Source organism: Columba livia, chromosome 22 (assembly GCF_036013475.1).
Source record: "Columba livia isolate bColLiv1 breed racing homer chromosome 22, bColLiv1.pat.W.v2, whole genome shotgun sequence".
Lineage (NCBI taxonomy): Eukaryota > Metazoa > Chordata > Aves > Columbiformes > Columbidae > Columba > Columba livia.
In genome coordinates, this window is record NC_088623.1 from 7,086,717 (window position 1) to 7,111,518 (window position 24,802).

At 62.2% G+C, this 24,802-nt stretch overlaps 4 protein-coding genes across 26 annotated transcripts in view; 2 read left to right on the top strand and 2 right to left on the bottom strand.

Moving 5' to 3' along the window:
• SCUBE3 (signal peptide, CUB domain and EGF like domain containing 3) overlaps positions 1-12,625 on the top strand; it is a 32,348-nt gene extending 19,723 nt beyond the window's left edge. For 2 of the 7 annotated variants that reach the window (XM_021281124.2, XM_021281130.2), the window contains 16 exons: positions 356-472; positions 1,681-1,803; positions 2,572-2,688; positions 3,756-3,878; positions 4,249-4,383; positions 4,655-4,747; positions 4,824-4,940; positions 5,013-5,174; positions 5,450-5,653; positions 5,755-5,916; positions 6,190-6,357; positions 6,432-6,593; positions 6,838-7,035; positions 7,461-7,613; positions 7,794-7,873; positions 8,035-12,625. In XM_021281124.2, coding sequence (XP_021136799.2) covers positions 356-472; positions 1,681-1,803; positions 2,572-2,688; positions 3,756-3,878; positions 4,249-4,383; positions 4,655-4,747; positions 4,824-4,940; positions 5,013-5,174; positions 5,450-5,653; positions 5,755-5,916; positions 6,190-6,357; positions 6,432-6,593; positions 6,838-7,035; positions 7,461-7,613; positions 7,794-7,873; positions 8,035-8,184 — 2,264 coding nt within the window. In that variant the 3' untranslated portion in view covers positions 8,185-12,625. Of the gene's footprint in view, positions 1-355; positions 473-1,680; positions 1,804-2,571; positions 2,689-3,755; positions 3,879-4,248; positions 4,384-4,654; positions 4,748-4,823; positions 4,941-5,012; positions 5,175-5,449; positions 5,654-5,754; positions 5,917-6,189; positions 6,358-6,431; positions 6,594-6,714; positions 7,036-7,460; positions 7,614-7,793; positions 7,874-8,034 lie in introns of those variants that run through there. The other 5 variants (XM_021281127.2, XM_005513703.3, XM_021281126.2 and 2 more) reach the window with 4 other exon arrangements.
• Positions 9,684-10,580, bottom strand: LOC135576006 (coiled-coil domain-containing protein 8 homolog; the record flags this gene model as incomplete). Its single annotated transcript, XM_065038241.1, has 1 exon — positions 9,684-10,580. A coding segment is annotated over one exon (897 nt), but the record flags the coding sequence as incomplete, so codon positions are not given.
• A 981-nt stretch (positions 12,626-13,606) lies between the features above and the next one.
• RPL10A (ribosomal protein L10a) lies at positions 13,607-16,755 on the bottom strand. The gene is made up of 6 exons (XM_065038541.1): positions 16,675-16,755; positions 16,346-16,420; positions 16,159-16,239; positions 15,696-15,844; positions 14,999-15,171; positions 13,607-13,809 (listed from the first exon to the last, which is right to left on the bottom strand). The coding sequence occupies exons 1-6, from the start codon at positions 16,677-16,679 to the stop codon at positions 13,639-13,641; spliced, it is 654 nt and encodes a 217-aa protein (XP_064894613.1). The 5' UTR covers positions 16,680-16,755; the 3' UTR covers positions 13,607-13,638.
• Positions 16,756-16,812: 57 nt separating this feature from the next.
• On the top strand, positions 16,813-24,548 carry ZNF76 (zinc finger protein 76). 17 transcript variants are annotated; one of them, XM_065038482.1, is made up of 16 exons: positions 16,813-17,616; positions 17,713-17,760; positions 18,098-18,235; positions 18,366-18,446; positions 18,888-18,965; positions 19,133-19,326; positions 19,981-20,058; positions 20,405-20,521; positions 20,767-20,842; positions 21,192-21,317; positions 21,656-21,835; positions 22,098-22,331; positions 22,537-22,673; positions 23,391-23,543; positions 23,648-23,761; positions 24,095-24,548. In XM_065038482.1, the coding sequence occupies exons 4-16, from the start codon at positions 18,377-18,379 to the stop codon at positions 24,197-24,199; spliced, it is 1,662 nt and encodes a 553-aa protein (XP_064894554.1). In that variant the 5' UTR covers positions 16,813-17,616; positions 17,713-17,760; positions 18,098-18,235; positions 18,366-18,376; the 3' UTR covers positions 24,200-24,548. The 17 variants fall into 17 exon arrangements, with proteins under 17 accessions (XP_064894554.1, XP_064894546.1, XP_064894548.1 ...); XM_065038474.1 differs by having other exon boundaries at positions 17,693-18,005; positions 22,098-22,439; positions 24,095-24,539; XM_065038476.1 differs by having other exon boundaries at positions 17,693-17,760; positions 22,098-22,439; positions 24,095-24,539.
• Positions 24,549-24,802: the final 254 nt, after the last annotated feature.

Sequence of the window (24,802 nt, forward strand, 5' to 3'; positions counted from 1 at the left end):
AGCGGGGGTCACGGTCAGGGACCAGTGACACGCTGGTGCGTTTTGGGAGCAAAGAGCCACGTGGAACCAGCGCCGCGTTCCCCAAGCGTCAGCGGTTTCGCGGCAGACGGCAGCTCTGCCTGCGCATCCCCCGGCCCACGCGCTGCACCCACGGTGTTTGTTAGCTTGGGGGCTCCATGACTTCCTTATAGCTGCACGAAAGCCAAGGGTGGTTCTGATGGGCTCTGCAGGGAGATTTGCACCCCCTGCCTCTGCCAGGCTGTGGCGTGGGGTGTCTGGGTGGCGTGGGGGTGTCTGGGTGGCATGATCCCCAGCCTTTTCAACACCTCGGCCTTTCTCTTCCCTCTCTGTGCAGAGACATGCGCTGTGAACAACGGGGGCTGCGACAGCAAGTGTCACGACGCAGCCACGGGCGTGCACTGCAGCTGCCCCATGGGCTTCATGCTCCAGCCCGACAGGAAGACGTGCAAAGGTGGGTGCGAGTGGGCGGGTGTCACCGCACACCCCCGGTACCTCAGACCCCCTGTCTGCCCACACCCGCCCCGGGCATCCGGGATGCGCAGGTCCCTCTGTGCCCCCTGCGCGGGCAGCTCCAGCACCGTGTCCTGCTTGGGGACAGACACCGCGCGTCACCGCACACTCCCAGTGACACCCCGTCCTCCCACCTCTGCACAGGGAGCAGCCGGGCTCACACGATGAGGTCACCCCGGCCACCCCAAACCTGCCGCCCTGAGCCAGGGGACGCTGTGACCCCGGCGCTGGCCCGTGCCTGCATCGTGTCTTTTGGCAGCTCCAGGAGCTCGACCCCTGTCCCACCGCGGGCTGCCTGTCTACCTGCTGACTGCTTCCAGAACCCCCGCCCTGCTGCTTTATCAGAGCATCCCCCCCTTCCCCAACTCTGCCGCTTCCAGGAACGTGCAATAACCTGGAGTCACGTCCCCTGTGTCTGGGGGTTTTATTGCGGCTGCGGGCGGGTTTACAGCTCGCTCCCTTGCAGCCATAAACGCAAAGTCCCAGCCCAAGAGAGGCAGAGCCGCTGCTCCAGCGCTGGGGCTGGCGGGATGGGTTGGTGGCCGCCTTGTCCTGCTCTTCTTCCATTTTACTGGTCATTTCCTAGCAGTAAATTTTGTGATTAGTGGAAAAAAGGAAAAGTAACAAGCCAAAAACCAAGTCCCAGCTTCTTTCCAGGCTGTTGAGGCTCTTCAGAGTTATTGTGCATTGACATTTTGGTTTTGTTTATGGTGGGAAGGAGATGGCAGGCAGAGAGGAGAGGGTTGAAAAGTATTTATTTATCAAGTGGATGTTTTTCAAGGAGGGTTTTCCCATCCCAGCCTGATCATTCTTCCCGCTACTCCTGGTCCCCAAGAGTTGCTCCCAGCCCAAAGCTGTGACCCTGGGGGCTCTGGTCTGGTGCTTTGCCCCAGCTCAAGGCTTTTTGGAGCCCCTGGCTGCCCTGTGGGTGATTCTGAGACCTGCAGAAACGAAACGTTTTCACAGCGCCGAGGGGAGCTGAGCCCAGGAGCCCTGGCCGTCCCCATTTCCTGTGTCAGCTCCCCCAGTGCACCCAGATAAAACCAGCAGCCACCTTCCCCTGGTGACCATCAGGCCCCAAAGGGGACGGGCTGTGGAGCAAGAGGGGACCCCACATCCCAGCTGTGACACGTGTCCCATCCCCTACAGACATCGACGAGTGCCGGCTCAACAACGGCGGCTGCGACCACATCTGCAGGAACACGGTGGGCAGCTTTGAGTGCAGCTGCAAGAAGGGCTACAAGCTGCTCATCAACGAGAGGAGCTGCCAAGGTGAGAGGAGGGACACCCCTCCTGCCCCCCCGGCACTCTCAACCCCCCACGGCGGCTGCCGGAGGAGCGCCGGCCCGGGTGCTCGTTCCTCTTTGCTCTGGACCACATGCGTCCTTTGGGGGATTAGTGCTGGATTTGGGCTCTGCTCTGAGCTTAGCGCTTTGATCTGCGGAGCTGGGCTGCCGGCCCAGCCCTGCTCCCGCACGGGGGATCTCCGGGCTCTTCTCGCAGCAGAGCTAATGCCAGCGGTTGGGCGGTGCCAGGTGAAATCCTCCGGCCTTGCTCAGGGCTGGGGCGACTGTCACCACATTCCCCACAGCCCCGTGGGCTCTGCCCGGGCACCGGGAGCGTGTCCCCTGCCCTGGGCCATCTGCTCCAGAGCACCCATGCCAGGAGACTGGGGACGCAGCAGCACCCTGTGTGTGCTGGGAGGGCACCCTGGCACCTCTGGGCTGCTCCCAAGTTCCACTTTTATTCCACGAAGTTTTTGGCAGCGATTCCGCAGCAGCATAACTGTAGCGCCCTGCTAGAGCACATGCACCGACGCACCAGCTGCTTCCTCCCTTCCCGAGAGGCCGAGAGCATCCCAGTGCATCCCAGCGCGTTCTGGTGCTGCAACCCCACTGCGCTCCAGAGCATCCCAGTGCTGGATCCATGGAGCATCCCAGTGTGGCCCCCACATTGCTGGAGCAGGAAGGGCACAGCCCCTGTGCCCAGGGCTGTCCCTCCCCCGCGCCAGCCCCCCGCTCCCCCTTGCCTTTCCTCCAGACATCGATGAGTGCTCCTTCGACCGCACCTGCGACCACCTCTGCATCAACACCCCCGGCAGCTTCCAGTGCCTCTGCAACAAGGGCTACACGCTGTACGGGCTCACGCACTGCGGAGGTAAGGCCGGCAGGGCTGCACGGGCCGTCGCTGCACCGGGTTTGGGTCCTGGGGACAGGGCAGCCACAGGGCGCAGTCACTGTGGGACCCTGGGGACACCGCTCAGCCCAAGGCCCGTGGGGAGGGTCAGTTCCCCACGTGCCCCAATGTGCGGCCAGGCAGGAAGGGGGCTCACGGCCAGACACCAGTATCTGCAACTTCAAACAGAGCAACAGGAACAGTTTGCGACTTGTCTGAAGTGGGAGAGAGGGAGAAATCCCCGGCGCTTTTGGCAGGGAGCAGGGCTGGGGTGGGAAGGGGAACATCAAAAGGTTTGATTTCAGTTTCATAGGCAGAAAGCTCCCAAGGGCAGGGGCGTGCAGCGCCCCGGGAAGCAAGGAGGCAGATGAGACGTTTTTGGGGGGGTTGCTGGAGCGTGTCATGGCAGTGGTGCCATCAGCCTGGGGACACAGCGGCACAGGCCACGTGCTGCGGTGCCAGGGCAGGTGACCCTCCCTGTGTTCCCAAAATACGCAGCCACCGGGACACTTGGTGTGACCCTGCAGTGGAGGCATCGCTGGCTCCCACCGATGCTCCTGCGAGGGGGAGCTGGGCAGGGAGGGGTGTCTGGGGGCAGCTCCATCCCTGGCTGCTCCCCACCTTTGCTTCGTGCCAGACCTGGAGGGCTGAACCCCCATTTTGGGCCAGGGTGGAGCGTCCCCGCTGCGGGGAGAGGGGCCGGAGCTGCTGAGCAGCTGCCTTTGAACTGGGCTGCTAAGTGCTTCCATGTCGGCTCCGGCTGCTGCTCCCCGCAGCTCCCGGCCACCGCGGGGCCGGCTCAGCCTGGGTGGGCTTCAGCCGTCACCGCGGCCCCGGCAACACCGCAAGCGGGGTTTCCCTCGGCCCCGGGGGCTGGCGCGGCCGCGGGAGGAGACGCGGTTGGGAGCGCCCGGCCCCGCATGTCTGTCTGATTCATCTGTCCAGAGTCACAGCCCTGAGACAATGCAGTGACTCGGCGTCAGAGCCGGGGTGTCCCCTCGGCCCCCACCGCTGCCCCTCACCCACCATCTCCCCGTGTTTCTCTGCAGATATCGACGAATGCAGCATCAACCGGGGTGGCTGCAAATTTGGCTGCATCAACACGCCCGGCAGCTACCAGTGTACCTGTCCTGCAGGCTGCAAGCTGCACTGGAACAAAAAGGACTGTGTAGGTACGTTGTGGGGGAACATACAGCGGCTGGTCATCTCGTTGTGTTTCTGGCTATGCTTGAGGATGGCTGTGAGCTTTTGTGCCAGCAAATGTCCCTAAAGTAGCCGTTTTCATGGCCCTGGCCGTGCCCTGGTACCGAAGCACCTCTCCTTCACTGGGCAGGCTGCCACCCCAAAAACTGAAATCCCAGCAGTCACATCCCACATCTCTGAAGAGGAGCTGGGGGGTGGGGATGCTGGGCCGGGGTCCCCTTGCTGCACGCTGGCACCCTCTGCTCCCCAGTGAATCCCCTGTGAGCTGGGAGGGTGCAGGGGTCGCTCACGGGTCCCCAGGCTGTGCCGGCCATGGGTGTCCCCACTTATCATCACCAGCTGGCGCGTGTCCCTCAGAGCTGCTGAAATGCCTGCCAGGTTCGGTGCCACCGCGGGCCACCCTGACCTGCAACAAGACGGGCAAGAAGGACAGCTGTGCCCTCACCTGCGCCTCCAAGGCCCATTTTCTGCCAGGTACCGGTACCGCCGCCAGCTCTGGCTCGGGCGGGTCCCCGTTTTCCATGCGCGGCCCAGGCTGGAGGGGACAGGAGCGGCTGCACGGCCAGCGAGCAGAGCAGCCGAGCAGGGGAGGCTGAGGGAGGGACGTGGCTGCGCTGGGGCTCGTCACTGGGTGCAGGTCGTGGCATGGGTCCAGGCGCATGATCCCCATGGCGCAGCCATGCGCCCTGCATCCCCCGGCAGAGCATCCCTGCAGCGTCCCCCAGCTCCTGTTCTCCACCCGCAGAGTCTGACAGCAGCTACACAGTGAGCTGCGGGACCCCTGTCCTGCGCCAGAGTGGCCCGCAGAGACCCAGCAACGGCAGCCAGCAGTGCCTCGGTAAGGGGGCTCCGGGGCCATGGCCACCACTGCCCGTGCCACCCCAGGGTCGCTGAGCACCCACCTTGTCCTTCAGAGACGGTGGCTGCACCCATCAAGCAGAAGGCTTCCTTCAAGATCAAGGACGCCAAGTGCCACCTGCACCCGCGGGCCAGGGGCAAGCAGGAGGAGGCCGGGAAGGCCGGGGGGGCAGGTGAGGCACGGCGGGGTTGGGGGGCGCCCGTCCCTCCGGCAGGTACGGGTGCTGACGTGTCCCCCCACTCAGGCGGTTCGGCGCCTTGCTCCGACTGCCACGTGGCCTTTGTCAACCTCAAGTGCGACTCGTCCAAGAAGGGGAAGGGCCGCCGGGCTCGCAATTCCTCCAACAAGGAGGTGACTCGCATCACGCTGGAGTTCGAGGCAGAGATCAAGCCGGAGGAGATCACAGGTGGGCACGAAGGTGGCCTGACCCGTCTTGGGCGCAGGCAGAGGGACCAGAGGATGGTGGTGGGACCAGGGGATGGTGTGGGACCAGGGGATGGTGTGGGACCAGGGGACAGTGCCATTCCCATGCAGCAAGGAGAGTCGAACCAGTTCTCATCCCACACCCAGCTGCGATGTGCTGGGCAGCACTCACAGCTTGGGAGATGGTTTTAATCCTGCTGGGTTCCCTCTCCATCCCCCCCCGCTCCCCCTGAGCCCTCGTTCCCCCTGCACCCTCAGCCAGCTGCAACCTGCACTGCCTGCGGCAGAAAGTGGAGAAGAAGCTGAAATCGGCCATCAAAGCCCTGAAGAAATCCATCAACCAGGAGCGGTTCCTGCTGCGCTTCGCGGGGATGGAGTACGAGGTGGCGCGGAAGCTGAGCGTGGCCCCGGAGCGGCAGGAGAGCTGCGGGCCGGGACAGCAGCGCCTGGGCGCCAAGTGTGGTAAGTGTGGTAGGGAGCACTGCGGGGTGCCGGGGGACCGGCCACGGCCCTGGCAGCGACAGCCACCCCGCCACGTCACTGACATCCCCCCCGGCTCTCAGTCAGCTGCTCGCAGGGCACGTATTACCACGGTCAGACGGAACAGTGTGTCCCCTGCCCACCCGGCACCTACCAGGAGAAGGAGGGACAGCTCTCCTGTGACCTGTGTCCCCGCAGTGACGCTTTCGGACCAGTGGGAGCCACCAACATCACCAGCTGCACAGGTGAGGGGCACAGAGTGGGCTGAGGACACCCATGGGGATGTCCAGGGCTGCGAGCTCACCCGTCAGCCGTCACCCCCATTGGGGGGAGGGGAAGCCCTGAGCGTCTCCAGGAGCCACAGGAGTTGGTATTTGGGGCATTTATCACGAGGAGGGGACCCCGGGAAGGGCAATGCTTGCTCCAGGTTTACCGGTGCTGGGAGGGGGAGAGGAGCCGGGCGCAGGAGAGCCTGTGGCGCACCGGGTGTGGGCACCGAGCGATGTCTGTGCCCCCAGGTCAGTGTCCCCCCGGCCAGCACTCGGCCGATGGCTTCAAGCCGTGCCAGCCGTGCCCCCGCGGGTCCTACCAGCCCGAGGTGGGGCGGGCGCTCTGCTTCCCGTGCGGCGGGGGCCTGAGCACCCGCCTCGAGGGAGCCGTGTCCTTCCAGGACTGCGACACCAAAGGTACGTCCTGTCCCAGGGAGGGACCCCCGGGGGCCGTGCCGGCGGCTGACGCGGCCCCTTTGCTCTGCCCCCAGTCCAGTGCTCCCCCGGGCATTACTACAACACCAGTGTCCATCGCTGCATCCGCTGCACCGTGGGCACCTACCAGCCCGATTTTCGGCAGAATTACTGCATCGCCTGTCCCGGCAACACCACCACCGACTTCGATGGCTCCACCTCGGTGTCCCAGTGCAAAAGTAGGCGAGCTGGGGTGTGATGGGGGGACAGGCATGGTGTCAACTGGGGCCCTTCCTCAAAAGTATTCCAAAAATCCCTTGAAACAGAGGTGTGTGTCATTTTTGTGCTCTATGCATGCAGGCAGGCGCGAGGGGACGCCTGGAGCGGTGCTGATAGAGCACTCCCAGCTTGCCCAGTAAACCGTCCCAGTCCCAGTGGCTGTGCCACTGGTTCTCAGTCAAACCAGCTCTCCACGCCTTGCAGACCGGCAGTGCGGGGGGGAGCTGGGCGAGTACACCGGCTACATCGAGTCCCCCAACTACCCCGGGAATTACCCCGCCAACGTCGAGTGCACCTGGAACATCAACCCGCCACCCAAGCGCAAGATCCTCATAGTGGTGCCGGAGATCTTCCTCCCCTCCGAGGACGAGTGCGGCGACGTCTTGGTCATGCGGAAAAACTGTAAGTAACCGAGCGCGCCGCGGTGCTCGGGGAGAAGCTGCGGGAGGAACGGGCTGGGGTTTGGCCGAGCTGCCCTGGGCGAAGGGACAACGGGGTGTCCCCAGGGATGGGGTGTTTGGGGACTGGGTGAGCAAGGGCTCAGCAGCAGCGGGGTCTCGCTGGATCCAGGGATGTGCACGGTCTGAGCGTGGGCTGGGCTGCACGTCTGGGTCTCAGCACTTCTTTTGGGGGATAAAAGCCCCACTGAGAGCTTTCCAGAGCAAGGCAGGAACAACAACATCCCCGGTGTTTAATGTGAGGCTTGTGGGGGCTCAGCCTTGTTGAACATAGACAAGCCCCCTCCCTGTGCCCCCTTGCCCTGAGCAGTGAGGCGCGGTACAGCTGGGGGTACCCAGAGTCACGCAGCCCCTTGCCGCTCCCTGCAGCCTCCCCGTCCTCCATCACCACCTACGAGACATGCCAGACCTACGAGAGGCCCATCGCCTTCACCGCCCGCTCCCGCAAGCTCTGGATCAACTTCAAAACCAGCGAAGCCAACAGCGCCCGGGGCTTCCAGATCCCCTATGTCACCTACGACGGTGAGCACAGGGCACGGGGACATCCCAGTGCACTGGTGTCCCCCGGCCTGGTGGGTACGGGGTCACCCCCAACCCACATCTCCTGTGCATTTGGGCGGGGTGGACGCAGGGTGGGGACTGGCGGTTTGGGGACACGTGGCAGCTCGTGCCCTAAGCGTGTCTGCGGGCTGCGTGTTGCAGAGGACTACGAGCAGCTGGTGGAGGACATTGTGCGGGACGGCAGGCTCTACGCCTCTGAGAACCACCAGGAGATCCTCAAGGTGAGCACGTCCTCCCGGGCCCTCGGTGCGGGGTGACATGGGAGCGTCTTCCCTTGGGATGTGTCTCCAGGGGCCCCTGCACCTGTGGCCTCGGTTCAGAACCATCACAGGGGAGCACAGGGCAGGATGGTGACCCCAGCTCCCGCTTGGCTTCCCCACAGGACAAGAAGCTGATCAAAGCTTTCTTTGACGTGCTGGCGCACCCCCAGAACTACTTCAAGTACACGGAGAAACACAAGGAGATGCTGCCCCGCTCCTTCATCAAACTCCTCCGCTCCAAAGTCTCCAGCTTCCTCCGGCCCTACAAATAGCCCCCCGTGCCGCCACCCCCAGAGCGCCCTGCCGAGGAAACCCTCTGCTCCCTTCCTTCTCCTGTCCGATTTTCTCCTTCCTCCACTCGGCTCCGGCAGGACCGTCACCTCCTGCCCCGCAGACGTCCCCCCGCGGCTCCTGCGCTGCCCCCCGCGGAGCCGCGTCCCCAGCCGGGGACGCTCCGGTCCCATCCAGCACCGGGGAAGTGGCTCCTCTCTTCTGAAGCAGCTTCTTCATTTTAAGAAGCCAAAGTGTTGCTCCTTTCACCAGCCTGCGTCCTCCATGTGGTTTCCTTCATGCCACATCTGTCCCCGTCCCCCGGTGCCACCAGGACATCGGGGGGTCATTATCCTTCCAGCCCACAGAGCTGGCACTGGCTGCAGCCACACGGAGCCTTTCGCAGGGGAGCACCAGAAGGTAACGCCGTATCTACTGCAGTGCCCGGGTCGTGGGTATCATCCGCACCGCTGTGCAGACAGCGGGGGAAAAACATTTTTAAAAGCACGCTTGATGAAAAGGCAAAATTCAAAGGAGAGGCTGGCAAAGCGCGGCAGCGAGCGGCACCGCGGCGGCTGTGGCGGCCGTCCTGCCGCAGAGCCGCGCCAGCGCTGCGAGCGGAGCGCGGCCAAGCCACGGCCCCGGAGAACAATGCCTGGCTGCACCGGAGAAAACAGGGAGCGAAGGAGAGGGACTTTAACCGGGTTCTGGGCTTTTTTCCCCCGTCCCAGACACTTATGCCAAGAAACCAGACTTTGTTACAAGCTCTGCCAAAGAGGAACTCGGAAAAGCAAGCTTTGTGAAGAGCAGGAGTCGATGTTTGTGCACTAGGGTATCCTCCTTTCTACCTTCTTCGTATGTATTAAGTGCAATCATTTGAGTCTTCTTTATATTATTTAGAGGGAAGTTTTTTTCTACTAGAAACGACAATATTTATACCTGCCTGAGAAATGAGAATGTGCGTTTGTAACAGAAAAACCCACCCAAACCGAACCTGGCGCTGGGCTGCCGCTGACCGGCGGTGGCGTTTTCATGCCTTTAACCTTTCCTGCTGTGTTCGTCCTCGATAAAATGCGCCTGGGGGAGATGGTGCTGCTGCTGCTCGGCGTGTGACGGGTGAGTTTTTGCGGGGTTCGAGCATCTCGGGGTGTCCGCGGAGGAGCTGGCGCTGCAGTCTGAGGTGGCTCCAGCCCGGCTGTGAGGAGGATGTGACACCCGGCCCCGTCACCTGGTGTGACCCTGCGGGGGGACGAGCCGAGTCCTGGGGAGGGTCTGGGGGCACAGTGTGGGGGCCTCAGCCCGTCCAGCCCTGCAGCGCTCCCAGGTGTCACCTCCTGCACCTTCATCCCCATCATCATCCTCTCAGAGACCTGCAGCTGCCAGGACTAAATGTGCTCGACCTGCCTACACCTCATTGGCAGGTCCCCTCCTGTCCCTGCTTGTCTCCCGCTGTCCTGTCGACCACACCTGGGGCGAGCCCTGCTCTCACTGAACCCGTTATTTATTGCTCTGCCCGCCCCAGTCTGTCCCCACTGAGGCCGGTGCAGCTGTCGCCGGGCGGTCCCCGTGGGCTCTGCACCGCGCTCCTCGGACTCTGCACCGCGCTGCTCCTCGGGCTCTGCGCCGCGCTGCTCCTCGGGCTCTGCGCCGCGCTGCTCCTCGGGCTCTGCGCCGCGCTGCTCGGGCTCTGCGCCGCGCTCCTCGGGCTCTGCACCGCGCTGCTCCTCGGGCTCTGCGCCGCGCTGCTCCTCGGGCTCTGCGCCGCGCTGCTCCTCGGGCTCTGTGCCGCGCTGCTCCTCGGGCTCTGCGCCGCGCTGCTCGGGCTCTGTGCCGCGCTGCTCCTCGGGCTCTGCGCCGCGCTGCTCGGGCTCTGCGCCGCGCTCCTCGGGCTCTGCACCGCGCTCCCCGGGCTCTGCACCGCGCTGCTCGGGCTCTGCGCCGCGCTCCTCGGGCTCTGCGCCGCGCTGCTCCTCGGGCTCTGCACCGCGCTGCTCCTCGGGCTCTGCGCCGCGCTGCTCCTCGGGCTCTGTGCCGCGCTGCTCCTCGGGCTCTGCACCGCGCTGCTCGGGCTCTGCACCGTGCTGCTCGGGCTCTGCACTGCGCTCCTCGGGCTCTGCACCGCGCTGCTCGGGCTCTGCACCGCGCTGCTCCTCGGGCTCTGCACCGCGCTGCTCGGGCTCTGCACCGCGCTCCTCGGGCTCTGCGCCGCGCTGCTCGGGCTCTGCACCGCGCTCCTCGGGCTCTGCACCGCGCTGCTCCTCAGGCTCTGCACCGCGCTGCTCGGGCTCTGCACCGCGCTCCTCGGGCTCTGCACCGCGCTGCTCGGGCTCTGCACCGCGCTGCTTGGGCTCTGCGGGGCCGGCAGCGCCGGCCGAGGGGCTGCGGTTTCTCCCCAAATGCGTCAGTTGGAAAAGCCTGTCCTGATCCGTCCCAGCTGCGTTTCCCTCCTGCCGCCCGGCTCCCGGGCTGGTGGCAGCGCAGCATCTGCAGGCTGAGCTGTTTGTCACTGGGCTGGTGTCTAAAGCAGCTGCCGTGGGGATCTGGAGGGGTTTTGGTGTTTTATTGCTCTGGGCGGTCACGGTGGAGCGATGACCCAGGAAAGGATCTTTCGTATTTAGAAGGAAAAAAGGCAAAACTAAACCCAAGCTGGCCCGACTGAGCCGCCGCCCGGCCTGCGCAGACACTCGTCCGTGTCTCGACTCTGGGATTTCATGGCGTGGTTACTGCCGCTCTGGCCCTGCCGGGTTGGGACACTCGGGGGTCCTGGTGTCCCCGTTGTCACCACACCGGCCACCCCCGCTCCCCAGGCAGGGCTAGGCAGCACGTCCTCCCGGTCACGTCTCCTTTCACCACATCTCTCCAATAAACCCCCCAAGTCCCTGGGCAGCAGCAGCACCCGCAGCAGCTCAGCCCCCAGCGCCCGCAGCTCAGCCCCCCAGCCCCTGTTGCAGCTCAGCCCCCAGCACCCGCAGCTCAGCCCCCAGCCCCTGCTGCAGCTCAGCCCCCAGCCCCTGTTGCAGCTCAGCCCCCAGCCCCTGCTGCAGCTCAGCCCCCCAGCACCCGCAGCTCAGCCCCCCAGCACCCGCAGCTCAGCCCCCAGCCCCTGCTGCAGCTCAGCCCCCAGCCCCTGCTGCAGCTCAGCCCCCCAGCCCCTGCTGCAGCTCAGCCCCCCAGCCCCTGTTGCAGCTCAGCCCCCCAGCCCCTGCTGCAGCTCAGCCCCCCAGCCCCTGCTGCAGCTCAGCCCCCCAGCCCCTGTTGCAGCTCAGCCCCCCAGCCCCTGCTGCAGCTCAGCCCCCAGCCCCTGCTGCAGCTCAGCCCCCCAGCCCCTGCTGCAGCTCAGCCCCCCAGCCCCTGTTGCAGCTCAGCCCCCCAGCCCCTGCTGCAGCTCAGCCCCCAGCCCCTGCTGCAGCTCAGCCCCCCAGCCCCTGTTGCAGCTCAGCCCCCCAGCCCCTGCAGCAGCTCAGCCCCCAGCCCCTGCAGCAGCTCAGCCCCCAGCCCCTGCAGCAGCTCAGCCCCCAGCCCCTGCAGCAGCTCAGCCCCCCAGCCCCTGTTGCAGCTCAGCCCCCAGCCCCTGCAGCAGCTCAGCCCCCAGCCCCTGCAGCAGCTCAGCCCCCAGCCCCTGCAGCAGCTCAGCCCCCAGCCCCTGTTGCAGCTCAGCCCCCAGCCCCTGCAGCAGCTCAGCCCCCCAGCCCCTGTTGCAGCTCAGCCCCCAGCCCCTGCAGCAGCTCAGCCCCCAGCCCCTGCAGCAGCTCAGCCCCCAGCCCCTGCAGCAGCTCAGCCCCCAGCCCCTGCAGCAGCTCAGCCCCCAGCCCCTGCAGCAGCTCAGCCCCCAGCCCCTGCAGCAGCTCAGCCCCCAGCCCCTGCTGCAGCTCAGCCCCCAGCCCCTGCTGCAGCTCAGCCCCCAGCCCCTGCAGCAGCTCAGCCCCCCAGCACCCGCAGCTCAGCCCCCAGCCCCTGTTGCAGCTCAGCCCCCAGCCCCTGCAGCAGCTCAGCCCCCCAGCCCCTGCAGCAGCTCAGCCCCCAGCCCCTGCAGCAGCTCAGCCCCCAGCCCCTGCAGCAGCTCAGCCCCCAGCCCCTGCAGCAGCTCAGCCCCCAGCCCCTGCAGCAGCTCAGCCCCCCAGCACCCGCAGCTCAGAAGCCGTTTGAACGGCTGCGAAGGGCAGCGCAGCCCCCTCGGGTGTGCTGGATGTTCTGACGCAGTGAGCACAAGTAAAGGTTGTTGGGTTTGGTTTATGTTGGAATATTTATATCTGCCTTTTGCAATGGGCCACAACTTAGCATCTCCAGAAAAACTGATTAATAAGACGTAGTTCATGGAGTTATTTGCACTTGATTAAAAGAAAAAATGTATCTGAACTTTGTAAAAAGAAATGTTTGCATTTTGTATTGTCTTTTTTTAATTATTAAATGGAATTTCTTGGTGTTGTGTTGATCTTTCAAAAACTGGCTCTGGTGCTTATTTTAAAGGTTTCTAACAGCAGGATCCAAACCTATTTTAATTGTTTTGTTCCCTTGGATGCTAAGACAAGCTCTTTTCAAGGGTGTAGTGGCTTCCCCCCCAGCCTAAATCCTACATGCTCCATAAGCTCACCAGTCACTATACAATGTATTTATTTATATATGATAATTAGATGCAACAGATCTCATTTGTAGCCCAGAACAGGGAGTTGGATGGGGACTGGCCCAGAGGGGCTGGGAGACACTTCTACCTCACCCCCGGCCGCCCCTCCTCGGGCTGCAGTGGTAACGGGGACCAGCTGGGACGCCCAGCAGCCCCCGGGCAGCCGAGGGCTGTAAGAGCCCAGTGCCCGGGGCCCCCGGGGGCTGCAGGACGGCTCTGGGGACCAGCACCAGGTACGGGGTGAACGGGGAGGGTGCTGGGGCGTCTCGGGGCTGCAGCAGGACCGTGGAGCGGCTCCACCGCGGTCTGGCTGGTGCGCGGCGTGGAGACGTTCCCCACCCCGCTCCAGATGCGGGAAACCAGGACCCGTCCTCAGCTCTGGGCTGGAGCACAGGCTGCGTCGCTTACGGCACAGCAGCCGAGGGGCAGGACGCCCACACCCACCCCACAGAAATGCACGATCTTGCAAACACCGCAAGTGACACCCGGGGTGGGGGCTGCACTGGGGGACAGAATTGCCAGAGTTTTTTCTGCCGAGGGTCCCTGTTCAGCCTGAGCTGCTCTATGCTGCACCTTGCAAACATTATTTATTTTAGAATAATTTCTGGAATCCACGCCTGAGTCTCTGCTACGGAAAACCAGAGGAAAAGACACTCAAACACGCCAGCAGCCTGATGTTGCGCCTGAACTCACGTCCCTATCGGCTCAGTACCTCTGTGCCTCGAGCTTTTCAGACCTTTGGAGCCACAAGGAAGTGAGTGGCTCCTTAGCAAACCCTCCCCAACAGCACAACCCAACACAGCTGGAGGTGTCCTAAAAATTTATTGCTGCCCCGTTAGTAGAGGCGCTGGGGCTTCCCCATGGTGCTCTTGATGTACAAAGCACGCACGTTCTGCCAGTTCTTCTTCAGCAAGGACACCAGGAAGTTGATGGCCAGGTGGATGTTGTACACGAGCTCGTCCTCTGTCATCTTCACGTGGCCAACGGCCACAGCCAGACAGAGCACCTGGGACAGGGACAGCGGGGTCACTCGCACGGGCAGAGGAAACCAAACACCCCAGGGCTGATCCGAACCCATCAGAGTATCAGATTATCTCATTTCTGTCAGCTGGACACGACCCCTCAGCTCACCCACGGGTGTTTCCACAGGGCTCATTCTGTTTGGGACGTGGGGCCCATGAACCTCCGGCAGCACCTGAATGTCACCTCTGAGCCACAGCTCAGGTAGGTCTGGCTTAGAGCACAGAGGTGACAGAGCCGGGGACACAGGGGAGGACACGCAGCGGAGCGAGCTGAGGCAGAGCTGGGGTAACTCTGCTCGTGAGCCAGTGCTGGGATGTGACCTGCCAACCACTGCGGGTCCATCAGCCCCAACCTCCCCTGCTGAGCAGGGCACCAGCTTCGCATTTTGCTTTGGGCACCAGCCACCAGCTCTTTCTTTCCACGCGGAAGCCGGCGAGGCCAAGCCTGTGCCTGCCGGCCTTGCTGCGGAGCTGTAAGCCAGCGCTCCCGCAGGCTGCAGACAAAGGATTTACAAGTGAGCTGACAGGCCAAGTGTTGGGACATCGTTAGCTCAGTTACTTGTAATGCTGCAGCATTTGCAAACAATCCCATTTGCTGTGTCCTCCCAGTTGCTGTGCCCCCAGGCCCAGATCAGCTGGAGCACAGGGATGCACTTCAGCTCAAAGCTGTTAATTCTGAATAATACGCATGAGTCACACTGAGACTGCTGACACCAGATTAAAATGCCTGAACAGGGTTATTTTGGTTTGGGGAGTCAGCAAGAGCAGATAATCCCGAGCTGCTCCCAAGTTCACGTGCAGAGTCAGGTCCCAAACGCGCCTCTGGCAAAGCGCTGCTGCGTGCACAGACCCATGGGGACCTGCCCGGGCCGCGCCTGCAAGGGTCTCCCGCTCACTGTAAGCAGCATTAATTATGATGGATTGCACTCAGCACTGAACCAACAAGACCTCATCATCTGCCCTACGATCTTTCAACCACAGATAAATCACTCCCCCTTTCCGGCCAGCAGCCGGATGCTCCAGAACGCTGGATGCGTCACCCGCTGCTCTCTTCTGCAGAGGCTCGAGGGACGCCTGCTGCCCGGATGGGAGATGGCAGCCACCAGCGTCACCGCCTGTCACAAACCACCCGCAGCTCCGGAGCTGCCTCGCAGAGGAAAAGCCCCGTTTTACCTTCTTCATCTGAAATTTGATGGTAGATTTGACCTCGTCCACCTTGGCCACCAGGTTCTCATTGTGCGTGAGGAGGGATGGGAACTTGCCAGCTTTGTTCAGGCCCGGCCCCAGGATTCGAGGAATCTGCTTGATCAAGGACTCAGAAGCCAGGAAGGCGTCGTACTTCTTGGCTGTGAGGAGAGGATTCCGGTCAGGATGGACGCTGGGCTCCTGCACCAGCCTGAAACGGCTCCGCTGAGACCGCGCTGACCTCAACACACACATCTCAGGGTTCTCACAGTCCTACATGGCTAAACTTGAGCTGGTTTTACTCATATTATATTAGAAGTTACTCCTGTCACACCAGTCAAATTTCATTCTGTTCATGCCAGTACCACTGAAGCAAGTTTTTGCCTCTCCTCTGCTTTTGCGGCGCTCCAGCTGCTTGACTGGTAAAGCGAGGAACACCAGCGGGGGTGGGACTCTGAGACAGAACATCTTCCTGCATCCGCTCCTCGGGAGGGCGACCACCCCCCCAGGGGCTGCCCTGTCAGACCTGCCACACCCCTCACAGGTTGTTGGCCCTTCTGGGGGGTTTCTAGACAGATTTCTGTGCTTCAGGCTGACTCTGGTCTGCAGGTAACCACGGCATGGAAATCCAAGCCCAAGGAAAAACCTTCCTGCTCACGCAGGGCCTGCCCAGACCGCCACTCACCCAGCTTCTTCACCAGCTTCTTGTTCTTGTTGAGTTTCTTCAGAGCCTCTATGTCCATGTGAGGGATATCAACCGCCTTGGCCTCATCGCAGTGCTGCTGGTCCCCCAGCAGACAGACCGAGAACTTGGGGCGTGGAGTGGATTTCAGCCTGGGGACAGAAGGACCGAGTCACTACGAATCGCCAGCCCCGCGCGTGCCCACGAGCCGTCGCGGAGTGACCTTACCGCAGCGCCGGGGCTCCTCCTCCGCAGCCTCCAACCTGCCTTCCCGGGCAGGCCGGTGGGGACGGCACCGGGGCCTCCCGCACCTCCCCTCATGTTTTAAGACCCAGGGTTGGGGTCCGTCCAGCCGCACCCGCTGAGCGGGGCCAGCCGGGACTCCCCGGGCGGTTCGGGCCGCGGCCCCTGCAGTGCAGCCGGGGGCACGGGCCCAAGGCCGGGTGGGAGCGAGAGGATGCCGAACCTGACGGTGCCGGAGAACCGCTTGTCCTTCTGCGGGTCGTAGTTCTTCAGGCTGATCTGCAGCTCCACCGTCTCCACGAACCTGCGGGGCGGAAGGGGGCGCGGCGCGGTGAGGGCCCGGCCGGGCCGGGGCACAGCAGGAGCGGCAAGGGCCGCGCCGGCCCGGCAGCCACGGCGGGGGCTCTTACTTGCGCTTCTTGGTGCGGCTGCCCTGCAGCACCTCCTTCACCGCCTCGTACAGCGTGTCGCGGGACACCTTGCTGCTGCGGGGGGAGACGGGGAGGGCTCAGGGCGGGCGCTGCCGGGGCTCCCGCGGGCCCCTGCGCCCGCCCCGGCCCAGCCGCGCTCCCCGCCAGCCGTCCCCGCGATCGGACGCCGCCGCCCGCCCCGACAGCCCCGCGGCCGCCCGCCGGGCACGGATGGCGGCGGTGGCGGCCGATGGCCCCGCGGATGGCGGCGATGGCGGCCGATGGCCCGGCCGATCGCCCGGCCGATCGCCCGGCGCGCCAGCACCAACCTCATGGCGGCGGCGCCGGGTCGGGGCCGAGAGGGCGGAGCCTCGCCCCGCGCTCTTTAAATAGGGGTGGGTCTCGCGAGACTCGGCCGCGCGGCGCCGTGCCGGGAGCGGCGGGGCCGCCATGCTTGGTGTGGCGGAAGGGGGCTGCGCCGGCCTCCCTCGCCGCTCGTCCGCGTCTCCTCTGCTAGACGAGCGGCTGCGGGCTGTCTGCTTCCCGCCCAGAGCACGAGCTCCTCCACCGTAAGGGTGCGCACCCAGGAGCGCTGCGTTCCCCACTCAGCAGCCGCCGGGAAGGACGCGGGACGCAGCCGCTGCGTGAGGAGCTCCCGGGGCACAGCTTGTCCGGTTTACGCGCAGGGACCCGCGGGGGATCCCACTGCACCCAAGCAAGGCCCGTGAGGGCAAGCGGTGCCTTTCGGCCTCACTGTTCGCACTGCGCATGCGCTGCCAGGTTCCGCCCATGCGCACTGGCTGCCCCGCAGGAGGCTCTTCCGTTCCGGGGGCGGGGCCTCGGACTCCGGAGTCTGGCTAGCGGGCGGCGGGGCGGGCGGGGCCGGGCCGCGGTGCATGGCGGTGAGGCGGCGGACCCGGCCCGCTCGGGTTCCCCCGGTCGGTGCGGGAGGGCTGAGGGGCGGGGAAGTGGCGGCAGAGGGACCCCGGCGAGCTCTGCCTCGCCCCCGGCCAGCAGCGCGGGGGTCCCGCCGTGTCTCCCCCGGGCACCCTCGGCCTGGGGGTTCAGCCTCTGAGGTGCTCGGAAATCTTCGCAGGTCCCTGGGGGGTGGGCAGGGCGTGGGTCTGGGGTTGTGCTGCCCCTAGAAAGAGCCTGCCGTGTCACGGGCTTAGAGGTTTGTCTTAGTGTGTCCGGAGCAGGTGGTCGGCCCTGCCTGTCCAGTTTCACCCTTTGTAATCTCCAAAACAGCTTGCCATCCAAGCCTTCAAAAAGTGAGTATACGTATGTTATACATACACATGCGTGCAAAAGTGCGTATACATGTGTTGGGAGGACATCAAACTTGAGTTTTATGTATTTCCGTCCAGGGCTCGCAGCAGAGCCGCGCCGGCGGATGGAGCGCGGGGACGCCGCAGGTAACCGCGCTGAACGGCTCCACGCTGACCTGGGCAACGTCCTCTCCGCATCAAACAGTCTGGCAACTGAAACGTTACCCCAGGGTTACTTACGCTGTTGAAGAGCTCAGCCTTCACAACCCATCAACAGCAGAAATGCTTTAGGTCCTTTTAGGTCCTGTAATTCATTTCTTAAGAGTTCATCCTCTACCAAAGTAGAGGAAAATAAATCTTCAGGCCCCTGCTGCTGCCATCCAAAGCTTCCAGTTGAGTTTTTCTCTGGCACAAGTGTAATTGCTTTCTGCTTTAGATCAAGAGCGCTTAGCACACGTCATTCTTTCTGCTTCTTGGCTTGCAGGGCTGTGAAGGGCGGCTTGTAAACAAGCGATGACTGAGGCGCTTTGTCTCCTCGTGTCCAGGAAAGGGAGGCTCCGGCACTTCTGGGAAGTTCAGTGCCTCTGTGGCTCTGCGGGGAAAGCCTGATAAATAACAGCTCGTAAGTACCACTTTTGCTGTCTTCTATGGGACTGATTTCCTTGTGAAGATGCAGCAAAGGGGACAGCACAGAGGACCAGAAAGACTGGACTCTGCAGGCAGAGCTGATGGCGTTTTTGTAACCGTTTCAGGTGAAAAACTGATGGAAGGGCAAGTTATTGAACTGGAAGATGGTACCACGGCTTATATCCATCAGGTGACAGTCCAGAAAGGTGAGAACCAGACAGTCACCTCTTTCTTTCTAGAAGGACGTTGTAACAGCAATTGTCTGTGTCCCAGCGACTGGGCTCCTCAATCGGCTTTAGCTTTAGCAAGTCCATGTAGGTTTTTCTGTTTCGCTTTGGGGCTGAATGAACAAGGACATAGAACATGTGATTTCCTGGAAAGTTTTTAGCAATCTGACAAAAGTCAGATTTGCTGGTGGTATAAGCAAATGTTTGAATGTTGTTTCACCTGTGGGTACTCTCACAGTTTGCCGGTTTGGCAGATCACAGGTCTCCGAGCAAGGCCATGGGCGGTGTGCCTTGTTTGTGCCAACGGAGAGTCCTGTTCTGCGGGTGTGAATCCTGCTGGGCTCAGGAGCTGCTGCACTGTCCCCTCTGTCCCATCTGAACCTTCCAGTGAGCTGTATGGATTTCTTTCTTTCCTTTTAGAGTCTGTGGCTTTTGAAGACGGTCAGCCCGTAGTGCTGGAAGATGGCAGTATGGCTTACATACACAGCACAGTTAAAGGTAAAGCGTGTTCCTCCCTGAAGTGTTCCCTGTTCATCCCTTGGCAGCTGGAGCAGCAGCTGCTGCAGTGTCACGGATGTCAGAGGCTGTAGACAGCCCAGGGCAATGACAAACGCCTCCGACTCAGCAGCTCTTTTACCTTTGGTTTCACTGGTTTCCTCTTGCAGAAAGTTATGAGCCCAGCACCTTCGAGACCATCCAGCTGGAGGATGGCTCCACTGCCTACATACGTCGTCCTGTCCTCGTGCCGCCCGGCAGCGCCGTCCTGGAGGTGCAGGCGGAGACCGGGCTCGAGTTGGCTGGAGAGGAGGAGGACAATGCCTTTGATGTCGAGACTGCGTTAAAGCAGTACGCCGGTAAGGTGAGGACTCGACACGGCTTCCATGGTGCGCCAGCAGCACGAGGGGCTGGTGTGGCGTCTGCGTCTGGCCTGGGGTCGAACTGCCTTCCCTTCCTTAGTTTGTACGTTGGTTTTCAGCAATGCCAGCTTTGAGAAGAGAAACGGGACGCTGTCCCCGCTGACCAGTGGCTGGCGGTTGGGGAGCTAGAGCAGGGCAGTTTCCTGACGGGCCCTGCCGCGAGTGCTTAGTGCCAGGCCTCTCACCTGGGACGAGCAGAGAGCTGCTGTCATACAGCTTGGATTTTTTTTTTTTTCTGGCTTGAAGGTGTTTTCTTTCAGATCAAGACTAACCCTTTACATGTCAGGGCTTAACTAAGCTGCGGCCACTGTTCCCCGCGTTGGCAGGGGCCTCAAAAACAGAATAGCTTCAGATCCGTGTGTGTTGTCACTGCAGTGCTCCATCTGCGTGTCTAGGGTGCTGCTGTCCTCTCCCCCGTGGAGTGTGAGGAGGGGCTGGCAGAGCTCAGCCGGGCGGGTTTGCTGTCCGCGGGAGAGCGGGCGGCACGGCCGCTGTGAGCGCCCCCGGCGCCGCTGTGAGCGCCCCCGGCGCCGCTGCTCGCCCGCTCCACGCCGGGCAAGGGGCTGTGAGCAGTCCCCGTGCCTCTTGGCTCGTAGGTGTCTGAGGAGGAAGAGGAGGGACTGACAGACACCTGCCACGTGAAGAATGAGGATTCCAGCCGCACCCCTTCCCAGGTCCGAACTTTTTAGTGGTGCGTTTCTGAAACTAGACCGAACTCCTCTTGATGCAGAGCGCTTTGCCACCCAGCATTTAAAAAAGCTTTCTGGCTTCTCTGCAAGGTTAGCAAATGTATTAGCTGCAAGTTTTACAAATGAGCTCAGGGAAGCACAGAGGGGTGAGTTGTGTGTTGAGAACACTCAGTGAGCTGGGAGGTGGGAAATGCTGGTTCTTACACGCCTGGGTTTTACCATGTCTGTAGGAAGGTGTTTTGTGAGGATGGCTGGGGTGCACGTGTCTGACAAGGAGGGCTGGCGGAGGCTGCGGTCGGGGCTCGCTGAACCGACCCCTGCGTCTCGGCAGGACTTGCGGGAGGAGGAGGTGCACGGCAGCCGGAAGGGGCAGCAGGTCGGCAGCAGAGCGTTCCGCTGTGGCTACAAAGGCTGCGGCCGCCTCTACACCACCGCGCACCACCTCAAGGTAAAGCGGGTGACACGCGGTCACGCAGAGCAGCCGTGTCCCCGTGTTCTAGTGCCGGATCAGAACACCGCCGTACAAAAGGCCGAGTGTGTGCTCGGCTCCCCAGGAGATCCAGGACTGTTCATTGGCCCAGGTGAAATCCAACAGTGAACTTCAGATTCTGTCTACCAGCTACACTTCCCCACACTGTTTTCTTTCCTCCTTGTCTTTGACTTCATTTTAGAGACCTGTTTGTTCTTTTCCAGGTACATGAACGTGCTCATACAGGTGACCGGCCATACACGTGTGACGTCCCCAGCTGCAGGAAAGCATTTGCTACAGGTAACCGTTCCTCTTTTGACCAAATTTTATTTTCTCTCCAGTCCAAACCACTCTTGAGCACTGGCCCTGGCTTTGTCCAGCAGAGCACAACGAGCGTAGCTTTCAAAGCCCTCCGAGAACGAGCTGCAGCACAGGAGCTGCCCGGGACGTGGCTGATCACGGGCAGGCGAAAGGAGTTACAGGAAGCAGCTGAGTTGTCAGTGGTGGCGGGAGGCTGTTTGGATATTTCATCCCCTTCAGCTTTGCAGACACAGGACAGACATTCAAAGCCGCATGAGCTGAGGGGTGGTACACAGCTTGCTGTATTATTTCCTTCTCGTTGTAAAATTGCAGTTTCTTTTCTGGACAGGGTATGGGCTGAAGAGCCACATGAGAACACATACTGGTGAGAAACCATACAAGTGCCCAGAAGATGTGTGTAGCAAAGCCTTCAAAACTTCGGGGGATCTGCAGAAGCACATCCGGACACACACGGGTGAGCAGGGCAGGAGGAGGACTGAGCTCCAAGATAAAGCACTGCTTCAGCCTGTGGCCAGGATGTGGCTTTTTGTGTCTTGGGTGAAGCACGGCAGAGCTGAAGCCGTCTTCAGACAGAATTAGATGGGTAGCAGAAGCAGTACTGGGGATTCTTGGTTTGGTTACAAACAGCAGAGGAAAAGGGGTCGGGGTGCCAGTGTTGCTAGAGGAAATGTGCCAGCAGCTGGGCATGTTCTGAGGCCTCATTGATGTAATCGTTGGTGTAACGCTTGCAGGAGTGACGGGGTGCAGGTGTCTGTTGCAGCAGGACTCTCATCACGTTATCTCTCTGTGCAGGTGAGCGTCCCTTCAAGTGCCCCTTCGTGGGCTGTGGCCGCTCTTTCACCACGTCCAACATCCGCAAGGTTCACATGCGAACGCACACGGGCGAGCGGCCCTACACGTGCCCAGAGCCCAGCTGCGGACGGGGCTTCACCAGTGCCACCAATTACAAGAACCACACGAGAATCCACACCGGTGAGCGTGGAACACGGGCAGCTGCTCCCCGGTCAGCACGTGGCAGCAGGGAAACCCAGGGAATGAGGGGGTCATTTCCAGGCCAGGTGTCGCAGGGGGAGATCTGGGAGTAGCCAGTGAGTTAAAGGCAGCAGAACTTGCTCTACTGGGCTGATTTTTGTTCCACTGTTGCAGTGGTCTGTCTCCAGCTACTCCTTCTTGATGGGGAATCCCTCCCCGGAGGGTCAGGGGGTTCAGCTCTGCTCTGTGGCCTCTGCCCTAGGAGAGAAGCCGTACCTGTGCACCGTGCCGGGCTGCGGAAAGCGCTTCACCGAGTACTCCAGCCTCTACAAGCACCACGTGGTGCACACGCACTGCAAGCCCTACACCTGCAGCAGCTGCGGGAAGACCTACCGCCAGACCTCCACGCTGGCCACGCACAGGCGCAGCAGCCACGGCGAGCTGGAGGCCGCGGAGGAGGGCGAACAGGCGCTCTACGAGCAGCGGCAGCCGGGGGGTGAGCAGGCGCTCTGCCAGCCCCTGCACAGCCTGGGGTCGGCCCATGTGGCCGTGGGGACGGAAAAGGAGGCTGAGGAGACCTCACTCTACAAGTACCTGGAAGGAGGTTGTTGCGAGGGGGGGTCAGTCTCAGGTCCCAGACCAGGTGTGTGCGTCACGCTCTCATTAGTACTTCTTGTGCCTTTTGCTCTTCCCCGACTCAGCTGCTGCTGCTGACAGAGGCTCCCCCCTGAAGAGCCAGCACGTTGCTTTCCTGTCAGAGATGGAGGAATATGAAGAGGAAGATGACGGTCGTTTACCCACACAAGTCTCGCTTATCTCTCAGGAGGGGACAGAGCAGGTACGGACACTGGCAGCCTCCAGCGTGGGGTGACAGCACTTAACTGAGGAAGATTCTGCCTCTACCCAGCCTTGGTGTTTAAGGCTGTTTTTAGTGAAAACAGAGCTTAGAGAGCTGTGTCTGTAACGAGGGCTCTATCCCTGCAGCCTCGATGCGGAGGGGACGGGGTGGGCTGCTGGTCCCAGCTCACCTCCTTGCTGGTCGGGGTCTTGCGGGCTCTGGCCCAGGCGCACGTGCGGCCCCTGGCAGCCCTCCCGATCTCTGCTGACGCAGGCTGGATTCGGAGGTTGTGTTTTCGTAGTTTATATGCGGCGGTGCTTTTCTGGTACTTCCCTCTAGCAGCTGTCCTTGTGTTGACTGGGACAAACTCCCTTCTGTGGCGCAGGGCAAAGGAAACGGCTGCCACCAGTAACGCTCGTTTCCTCTTGCTCTGAGGCGCTCCCTGTGCAGCGATGCACGAGCTGTCACCTCAGAGCCTGGAGAGAAGATGCCGAAAGGGAAGGGGAGGTGTGCGGAAGGGGTTGGGCTGCAGCCTCGGGGTCTGTGGGTTCTTCATCCATTCCGTCCATGACCCTGGGCAGTGTCCTCAGAGTTCTCTGTGCAGAGGAGAGACCTTGGAGAGACCTCACTGAGACCTTGGTGTGGCCAAGCTGCGGAGCTGCCCGAGGCGTCCTGAGGAGCCAGCCAGCTGAGAGCATCCGTGTTGGTCCCTTGCAGGTCAGTCTGTCGCAGGAGGAGCTGCAGGCCCTGGGCACTGCCATCAGCGTGGTGACACAGGGCCGTGCCCTCGCCGGGCCCGAGGAGGAGCTGGCGGGTGGTGACACACACACCGTGATTGTGGCTGACACAGGTGGCACCGGGACACAGCCGGTACACAGAAAACCGGGGCCTTCCCTTCTCCCTGCGCAGAATCTGCCTGCTAGAAGGGAATTGCACTGTAAAACATGACTGATTTTTATCTTAACGCTTCCTAGATTACCATAGTCACTTCTGGGGCAGTCGTGTCTGGAGAGCCGGCTGTCGCATCCCTCTGTCATCAGCAGGTGGCATTGCTGGCTGCCGCCAACAGCACCCGCGTTGCCGTGCAGGTACCACAGCTCCCACGCTTGCCCTTTGTCCCCCCCCGCCCCCCCGGCTCCAGCACTTCCCTCTCGCTCTGCTGCATCGCCTCTCGCCCAGGGCGCTTCTCCTTAGTTGCTGTGTGCAGAGGAGAGCTGGGACCTGCTCCTGGGGCTGCAGGCTGCTCCTTTGCAAACAGCCTTTCCCCATCACAGCCCTGTCTCCGTGCCCCTTTGCTTCGCACCCGAGTCACCTGCCGCCGGTCCCTCGCACCTCTGTCCTGCTGGGACTGCCTGGGGCAAGCCCACGCCTCCTGAGCCTGTGTTTTGAGAGGGTGGCGTGACCTCTCTTTCCTCCATCAGTTAGAAGCACAGCAGAGCCTGGAGGAAGCCATTGACCTGGCCACAGCAACCGTGCAGCATGGAGCTGCGCCTCTGGACGCTCCCGCGTCCAAGAATGGGTGCTGAGCCCCGCAGAGCCCCACACAGGGTGCGCCGGCAGCACCGGCCTCTGCTCGCCGGCAGCGGTACCGGAGCAGGGCTGGGGTCACCACACAGGTGTTGGGACACCGGAGCGACCCTCCTGTCTCCAGGGAGGGGTGTGGGAGATGCTTGGCTGTCTGGAACGGTGACCAGCTCTGACACGGGAGCAGGTGCACGGGCTGGCTCTGACATCTGTTGTGCCACCTCTGTCCCACTCTGCTCTCCAGCAGACTCAGTGCTGCGAGGTGTTCCCTCCACCAGCGCCAGCCAGCGTGGGGTGTAAATACTGAGTAGAATAAAAACAATTTAAATACTTTCTTTTTTTTAAAAAAAGGCGTCCTTTTGCTCTTTCAGTCCCTGGGGCTGGTGGGTGGCAGAGAGCGGGTTGAGTGTTACTGTTTTGCAGACATAGGGGCTAAGGACGTTCAGGAGGTTTGTTGAGTTGGCCAAAGGTGTCCTGTCAAAGTGGGGGTGTGGGTGCAGTGTAGCCTCTGAGTTCCCCCCCGTGTCTTGGGGGGCTGAGAGCTGCTCCTGGGCCCCAGGGCTCCTGCAAGCCTGGTCGCAGGGCTGGCTCTCACTCCGTCCCAG